At 39.6% G+C, this 9,495-nt stretch overlaps 1 protein-coding gene across 1 annotated transcript in view; it reads right to left on the bottom strand.

Annotated features, from left to right (window-relative positions):
• The window catches only part of LOC107732131 (kelch-like protein 14), a 14,931-nt gene extending 6,649 nt beyond the window's left edge, over nt 1–8,282 (bottom strand). Inside the window, exons 1-2 of the mRNA XM_016543400.1 lie at nt 6,741–8,282; nt 4,551–4,672 (exon numbers count right to left, since the gene is read on the bottom strand). Of these exons, the coding sequence (XP_016398886.1) occupies nt 4,551–4,672; nt 6,741–7,735 (1,117 nt within the window). The 5' untranslated portion in view covers nt 7,736–8,282. The remainder of the gene's footprint in view (nt 1–4,550; nt 4,673–6,740) is intronic.
• Between the last annotated feature and the right edge of the window lie 1,213 nt (nt 8,283–9,495).

Below are 9,495 nucleotides of genomic sequence, written 5' to 3'. Positions count from 1 at the left end.
GTAAAAAATTATATAAATACTGTTCAGTTTCTTGCACAGACCGATCGTTTCGTGTCTTTAGACATCAATGTATCGTCACGAGCCGCAGTGTTTAATTTGGATTTGTCTGTGCATGTTTTTTTTTACTCTCATAGATTTTGTTACCATTGCCATGCATTATACAACTGATAGACTGCAACGGCTGGAGTTCAAAATCATCATATGTGTTCTACTGAAGAAACAAAGTCACCTACATCTTGGATGCCCTGGGGGTAAGCAGATAAACATCAAATTTTCATTTTTGGGTGAACTATCCCTTTAATGACAGTGTATTGACATTATTATGACATGTTTGTGTCATATTTTAATCCAAAATCAAAAGAAAAAAATTTGATTTTTATTTTGGTTAAAGTAAATTGGTAACACTTTACTACAAGGTTTCATTTGTTAGCATTAGGTAACTACATTAATTAACATAAACTAACAATTGAAAATATTTCTAGTTAATGTTTATTTCAACATTTACTAATACATTATTTGAATAAAAAATGGTATATGTTAGTATTTAATGGACCTGAGCTAACATGAACTAACAATGAACTGTATGAATTATATTTTTTATTAACTAACCTTATCAAGGATTGTTAAATATCATAGCAACTGTCTTACACATTGTTAATGTTAATATGCTAATGCTAATAGCCTATTTTTAGGATCATTATGACTAGCTTACATTGATTAAAAATAAATCATTAAATAGATAAAAAATAAACAGCAATATGAAAAAATGATATAGGGTGAATGTGAATTCATTGCAGGGTTATAGTTAATATTAAAAGTGAAACTAAAACTAAATCCATCAGAGGGAACTTTAAAAAAATTTTTTTACAATAAATATAAAAGTTTCTTGAAACTAAATAAAATATTAAAAGTTTTTATTTCAGCTAGTTGCCAAGGGAATATTTATCATTCATTTAGTTTAATTTGATGTACTAAAATAACTAACACTGAAATAAAATGAATAAAAACTATATTTGTTTGTTTGTAAATAACCCCAAAATGACTAAAATTACAAATCATAATGAAATTACTAAAACTTTAACTAAAATTAAAATATAAAAATTAAAAATATATAATAACACTGATTCATTGTAGTATCAATCTAAGTATTTATTCACCATAGCAGTGTTTATTGTACTGCTTTTAATTGATGCTGATTACAAATTAATTGTGAATCCTGATTGAGAATAAGAAAAAATAAGAAAAAAAAGGAAAAATTTTGGATGCATTTTGATTTGATGGAAATGTGCTTCATTGTCATGAAAATAATAGTCGTAAATATAGACTTTATGCAATGCAAAAAAAAAAAATGTTTTCTTCATGTCAGTATGTTTAAAATGAAACATGCTGTAACATCTAAAAAAAAAAAAAGGACTAAACCAATGGCATTATGGCATAATCAACAGTCGTTTTGACCATAGCAGACTGTGTGCACTAGGTGGCAGTCTCACCACAGAGCAGAAAGCCATAGAAGCAGAGCGGTGCAGCCAGTCATGAGAACCATCCTAAATAGTGCTGATGAAGGTTTTAATCAGTCGCCGTTCCCCCCCTTTTGGGTTTCGGCTCATTGCAAAGTTATGATTGAATGTTAATAACCTGCACACCCCAAACGACATCAAGGGGCTGCTGGTGTGTTCACAGGATGATTTTGCAGTTTGGTCGCTCCGCCTGGCCATGGACCATTTGAGACTCGACGTCTGAGGCAGAAATAAAGGACATTGCACTATGACCTTATGAGTGTAAGTTATATAGATCCAGATGTAATTCATTAATGAATGTTATGCGTGCTGCCAAACGCTTACAAGCAGGTTTCGCAGCGTAAGGTGTCTTTGTAGGTCTCGCACCTCAGTGATTGGATGACTGAACGCAATTTTAGCCATAAAACAAAATGACTGCACGTCCGTTTATGTCCTTGTTTTGCCTCGGGAAGGAACAGACACTATAGAATCGTTTTAATTAAATCATAATACATTGTGTCTTGGCTAGTTGCTACACTACTGGTCAAAAGTTTGGAATAATTAAGATTTTTTTTAAATGATGTTTTTTAATGAAGTGTCAAAATAGAAATCGTTTGTAACATTATAAATATCTTGAAGCAGCAGAACTGTTTTCAACATAATAATAAGAAATGTTTCATGAGCAGCAAATCAGCATATTAGAATAATTTCTGAAGAATAATCTTGTATTGAGTTACTGCATGCTATATTGAGCTATATAGACTTAATTTAGGATTATAGGCCTACTCCAGTTATATGGCTTAAAAAGTGCTATAAAACTGAACTTTCAAAAGGTTTCCCCTTGCCAAGATTCTCTGCAAACACATTACCTGCTATGTTTTCGAAGAACAAACTCGAAGCATTTTGAATAAGGAGGCTCTTGCTATACCACAAGACACCTGGAGCTTGTCATATACACATAACATTGCAACTGACACATTTACAAACAGTAAGTGATTAATTCTGTACTAGTTTGGAAAGTTTATTTGTACAATAGCACGCTGTTTAAACCATCAACAGCTAGCTCTGAGGCTAACAGTTAGCTGTAGAAATCACAAGCAAGAGCCTTTTTTAAAACTCTGATACATTACTGTATATAAACTGACTATTTGTTATGACGAAAACATGATTAGGAAAGAAACATCTCCAAAGAGATCTCTTTATTGCCTCGATTGTTTCTTGTAGACAGCAATGAAATTACAAGTAGAGCAAATGAGATCTGTCTCCAGCTTCTCAGATGTTTCACCAGAGAAATCTCTACAGTTTCAGCGATCTTAACAATGTCTCAAACTGTGTTCAGATTTGCTAAGACATCAAAGTCTGTCATCAAAAGTCAGAGATGTCAGTATGAACTCAACCATTTGAGTTCGAGCAATATTAATATAGGGGATAGTTAAAGGGGTCATATGATGCGATTTCAATTTTTCCTTTCTCTTTGAAGTGTTACAAGCTCTTGGTGCATAAAGAAGATCTGTAAATTTGCAAAGACTAAAGTCTCAAATCCAAAGAGATATTCATTATAAAAGTTAAAGAGTCAACCACGCCTACCTAAAACGCCTCGTTCTAACACGCCCCCACATGTCTACGTCACTATGTGGAAATATTAGCATAACGCCACCCAAATGTTCACGCAAAGAAAGAAGGCGTAACTTTTATTCTCGCTAGGTATTCGGCCAATCACAACGCATTGGATAGCTGGCCAATCAGAGCACACCTCGTTTTTCAGACCGATGAGTTTTGTAAAAATCGACGCGTTTCAGAAAGACGGGGCATAGAGGAGAAACAATAATGTACAGTATGTGGAAAATAATGTGTTTTTTTAACCTTAAACCGTATAAACACATTTCATTACACCAAATACACAAAATAATGTTCTTTTTAGCAACATCATATGACCCCTTTAAGCTAAAAATGACAATTCTGTCATTATTTACTCTCCCTCATGTCATTTCAAACCTGTATGCATTTCTGTCTTCAGCAGAACACAAAATAATATTTTTTAAGAATGTTGGGAACTAAACAATATTGGACCTTCATTGCATAGACCAAAAAAAATAAAATGCAGACAACACCACTAAGACATTTTTCAAAATATCTTCTTTTATGGACAGAAGAATACTGTACAGTTTTGGAACGACATGAATAAATGACAGAATTGTCATTTTTGGGTGGAGTATCCCTTTAATTGTTTCTTTTAGACAGAAATGAATTGCAAATGGCCACTTTTGCTTTTGTTTCCTGATCAAAGACAGAAATCTCATGTGTCTCCTCTGTGTATCAACATGAACTCACATGAACTACAGGTCAACCTCTGGCTCATTTGTGTCGATTTTATTTTTTCGATGGTGTTAGAAGAAACATCTGAGACAAAGTTGAGACTTAAATGAAACATACTAACCTAGGATTTCCATTCCAAGTCTCCTGAGCTATGAAAGAGCTAGTCTGAGCATTAAAAATGACACATTCCATTCCAAGATTACACCACTATGACATCACTTTTTACGATTATGATGTCAATACTCAAGATTCCGACACATTGTTGTGATTTAAATCCTTGCAAGAATTCTGATTCTAATTCCTCATGCCAAAACACACGACAAACAACTGGCAGCACGCAAACCGCTCACGCTCCTTCCCTGCTGCTCGCGAAGACAAATGCACTTACGAGAACGCTTGCCCTAATAAAGCAGTTCAATAAGAATACGTGTCATCTTCTGATGATGAATCTTCCCGAGATCATTAGATTAAAATTAATCTTGCCGGCACGCTTATGCAAAAAGACAGAGGCATAAAAATAAAAAACACACACAAGCGAATCCAGGCGTTACAGCTCCACAATGGTGTGAAGGCAGTCACGCTCTGATTAAAAAGTTACATTAAAAGTGATAGTGATACATCATTACCTCCTGCATCTCAGGAAGCTCTCGCTCTATTCTGCTCTGCGACAGAGCACAACCCAACACAGGCAGGGTTCTTCCTGTGGAAGAGAAAAGACCACGCTAGCAAGGCACTCACTTGTAAGGATCTTCCATGTCTTCTTTTCGTCGTCGTAGTACTGAACCAGATTACTGGGGAGGCGGTCGGGACCCGGGGGCAGGCCTCCAACCAACAGGAGCATCCGTTTGTTTGAACGAATCCTGGGTTACACCGGGACGGGGAAACAGATTCATTAACAATTCTGTCATTAGCCATTATTAGTGCAGAGCAATTACAAATTGAATGAGATGCCACGACAAGGTAAAAGCGTGTACAAACACAAGGAGAGAGACAGCAAGCCGAGCAGAGAACATGGGAGAATATTAATGCTGAACGACTCTATCACCACCCTCAAATGAACGGCAAAAAGAGAACGACTTCTAGAACTAATCATTTAACCCAACTGCAATGATGTTTTTCTAGGATTTGTGTGTGCGATGCACAAGTGCACACTAATGCAGGATGTATTTTTAGGTCTAGTTACTAGTGATAACTAGTTCTAAGTCTCATTTTAAATTGTGAAATGAACATACGCACAAATATGTTGAGCAACGTAACGCGTCATTTGAATTTGGTAACATTTCATGTTTATTTATAGCTGTTTGCTTTAAATGTTATCTGATCAGGCTACAAACGGTTATACCTGGAATATTGACAAAATCAGATGTGTGGTTGTGATTCAAGCCATGTTAAGGTCTTGACAGCCTTTTTGTTCTTATCCTATTGGCCAAAGTTGTGCATGTGACTGCTGTCAACAATGAAATGCTTTTGAATATCTTGGCTGAATATGCATCCATCCATTCAGTCAATCAATAATTTAATTAAACTAATCAACTAATATCTAATCAATAGTAAAAAAAAATGTGTTACTGTGCAGTTGAAATCATTGATTCAATAAGTGCTTTAAAGTCTGGATGTTCAATATTTACAATCCCTCTCAAAAATCAGCTCTTTCCTTGGACAATGAAACTACACAGTCTTCAACACTAGTATCATCATCAGGACACCAATAGAGTCAGTCGCTGTTTCCATCTTTTCAAGTTTCAAGTTCATGGATGATGCTCAGCAAATGATATTAACACCGGCAAAACAGAATAGAACAGAATAATACTTTCATATCATCTTAATTCCTGATTTCAGAATTGAAAAAAGTCACATTTAAAATAAGATTATCTCATTGCAAACAATCTCTCTCTCTCTCATATTCTCCAACAACTGATTCCAGTTTATTCCACGGTCACCTATTCCTGCTAATCGCTGGGTCAAAACAGCCCAATTGCTGGGTTTGTCCCTATTTTACCCAGCACTGGGTTGTATTTAACCCAGCATTTTTTAGAGTATACATTTACATACTCATGTCTGCAATATACACAAGCTAAAGGATGAAAACAAACTTGACTCTTTCCTCTCACACAAAACTGTGAAAATACAAGTACTTAATATTGTTTTTCTTCCTTATGCAGTTTTATTTGGCTTGTCTATAACAAAAGTTTCCATGGACACAACCCCTTTGTTAAAATGTAGAAGACAAAAAGACTCTCTAAAAAAGACTCTCTACCCAAAAATCTACGGGAACGTGTCAAGTTGATGCAGAAGATCCTACCTGCTGGCTGTGGTCTGTCTGCAGTGCTGTCTGAAGGGCATCAGGTGGTAGTTCATGGCATCCAGGAGCAATTCCTGATTTCAGAATTGAAAAAAGTCACATTTAAAATAAGATTATCTCATTGCAAACAATCTCTCTCTCATATTCTCCAACAACTGATTCCAGTTTATTCCACGGTCACCTATTCCTGCTAATTATCCCATCTGCAGACTGCAATAATGTCTGCAGTATGCAAGCTTGCAACAGTGCAGAAATTAATCAACCCTGAAACAGCATTATGAGGAATAGAATGAGGATCTCACAGATAAGGCAACGCGTGGAAACTGTGTGAACAAATATGGGAGCAGATATTGCAACAAAAGATTGCTAATCTAATCTAGCTGACTTCACAAGTTAACTATGCAGCATGTAAGAACACATGAGATCTTTACCAGCGAGATTGATCTGTTTACTGACACCTGCCACAAGCCTGCCGTGATCACGTGCACGGCGTGTTGTGTAGTGCTCTACACTCTAAAAATTGCTGGGTTAAATACAACCCAGTGCTGGGTAAAATAGGGACAAACCCAGCAATTGGGCTGTTTTGACCCAGCGGTTGGGTTAAATGTTTAACCAGAAGATCCTACCTGCTGGCTGTGGTCTGTCTGCAGTGCTGTCTGAAGGGCATCAGGTGGTAGTTCATGGCATCCAGGAGCAGTTTCTGGCACACCGGGTCGCTCCTCATAAAGTCCACCGACTGCACCCTCTCCACCAGCTCCGGGGCAGGGATGAGAGCGAAGCGCAGGCGCTTCATCAGGTCGGGAGTGTAGTGCATCCTGGTCTCCCTGTCGTGCTCCAACCACAGCACGGACATCTGAAAGAGCGCCAGCTCCGACTCCACGGGCGGAGGCAGGGCGTCCAGCATGGCGCACATCTCCTCGAAGTTCAAGAGGAGCACGTCCTCCACCAGGTACTTGTTGGCGAGCTTCTTGGTCTCGTCCAGCCCGTGCAGAGCTGCGATCTTGCAGATCTGCTTGTAGTTCTGCACCGAGATCTGGTCATTGAGGAACTGCACGCTGAGTTTGGTGATCTGCGGGATGTTGAGGATCTTGCTGACGGAGAGCACCTCCTCCACTGTGTCCAGGGAGAGGGTCACGTTGGCCGTGTAGAGGTACTCCAGCACCAGCCGCAGACCGATGGAGGAGCAGCCCTGCAGCACCAGGTTGTTGATGGTGGAGCGCGGGCTGGGCAGGAGCTTGTCGTCGGGGGAGGAGGACGGGGTGCCGCTGCTGCCTTGGTCCTTCGCCGCCAACCCATCTTCTCTGCTCAGCATGTGCGTGGAGAACAGGGACCTGAAGTACTGCGAGCAGGACGCCAGCACGGCTTTGTGGCAGTGGAACTGCTGTCCCTGCGCCGTGAGAGTCACATCACAGAAGAGCTGCTTCCTCCACAGCAGGTTGAGACCGTGCAGCAGAGTGTCGCTGTGAGTCGGGTCAAACGTGGAGGTTCGGTCACCCGATCTGGACATGACTTCGGGGCTGCGCACACCTCCTGCGAGTAAACAATGCCATTGGTGCACTACACTGCATGGAACTGCATCAGCCGGTTTTATAAAAGCATATGCATTCTGAAGGTATCTCATTCATTCATGCATGCATGCAAGTTGGATTTGTGCAGATCTATGGTATATGTACATCGTGCGTGCATGCAAATGCATTAAGTTTGCAGCATGCAAGCGCATGCATTTCCCAACCACACGCATCCTTGCATACCCATCTATATATCTCATGCATGCGTTCGTGAGCACGTCAAATCCGATGGTCGCTGCGGGCTGAAACAAACTACACCGGGTTGTTGAAAAGCAAAGCCCACGATCTAGCCTACAAATCTGTTATCCGGCCACGCGAACACACACACACACACACACCCTTACAAGACATAAATGCATGCACACATTCCCCCCGATATGCGATACAAAAGCAATTAGTTTGTCTCCCGCAACATCAGCATCATCACCACCACCGTAGATGTGCGGTTGCGCATCGTTTTGGTCGGCAACAACACAATGCAATCGCTCCGTTCAACAACACGCGCGGTATTTCTCGCCCAATCTGAGGCAGAACAGTAGAAGAAAGAAACGGCAACTTTCAGCCCGTGGCACATTTACGCACAGTGCGCACCCGTGCCGAATGCTAGTAGTAGGTATCCAAAACTTACCTGACTTGAAGAAAAGTAAAGCTGCGGCTCCTTCAGTGTACTTTCTTTGTTAGGTCCTGTTGGAAAAGTCTATGATCGATGGATCAGAATCCTAACCATTGATCCCCGCTCATTCAAGCTCATAGATCATTTATGTTTCCTCTGAATTAACAACAAGAAGAAGTGTGTGTGAGTGTGAGAGGAGCCGTGTGCTTTCTGCAAGAGAAGAAGAAGAAGAAGAAATATACGTGTGACAAATTATGCTACCAAGAAACAACACATCATTATCCTTGGGCCTGGGGCTCAGTGAGTCGTAACGAGAGTAATAGGAAATCCACGGTCGGGGAGAGAAACGGACGCGCATGGCCGGTGGAGAGAGACCGCGCAGGGGTATGGATGCTGGAGAGACTCGCAAAATTATGGCTCAAGGCTATTGTAAAAACTGTCGAGCGTAAATGACTGCGATTTCAAACATCTATGGAAAAAGAGGAGAGGAGAAAAGGCGAGTCTTTCCTCTCTTTCTCTCTGCGTTATGGAGAGAACCGTCAAGTTTTAGTGCGCATTGCTAATTAGTCAATTTCTCTGTTCCTTCACAGCCCGACGCCTCTGCTGCTGAGCTGAAACTGCTAATTTCTGGGACCAGCCTTTTTTTTTTGGGCTCTGAACGGGGGATGGATGAATGGCTTGTCTCGCACAAATGACAAAAAGCCCCCCTCTGCCTTAATCTCCATCGCCAAAATAACCCCATCTTTTTCTCCTTTTGCTTAGTCCTTCAAAAGAACGAACAAGAGACTTTGGGCAAACTTGTCTTGTAGTCTTGAGTGAGCATCATGGACATGACATCAAATGCAAAAAATGTGGATGATCGTATTGCTGAATTATTTTATATATGTAGTTTAATGAGCCAAATAAACTTCTTTAGTTCCGCGTTGTTTTAAACAGATTTTTAACAATAGCACCTGACATGTACGAATTTATTTAACAAGTCTGAAATTTCTAATGCATTTCTCACGCTAGAAGGAGTAAAAACTCAAATAGATGCCCTGTGATGTGCAGCGTTCCAAATGCATATTCATAGAAAACTACTAAAAATGCTTCCACTGTAACCTATTCATTTGAGAGAAAAAAAAAGCATCTCTTTACACTAAAATAATTAACATTGAATACAGTATTTTATTCAGCTTATACATATAGTGGGCACCATCT

Source organism: Sinocyclocheilus rhinocerous, unplaced genomic scaffold, assembly GCF_001515625.1.
Source record: "Sinocyclocheilus rhinocerous isolate Xijiao unplaced genomic scaffold, SAMN03320098_v1.1 scaffold97, whole genome shotgun sequence".
NCBI lineage: Eukaryota > Metazoa > Chordata > Actinopteri > Cypriniformes > Cyprinidae > Sinocyclocheilus > Sinocyclocheilus rhinocerous.
The sequence above is the reverse complement of the archived record's forward strand: the minus strand, read 5'-3'. Positions and strand labels throughout refer to the sequence as shown.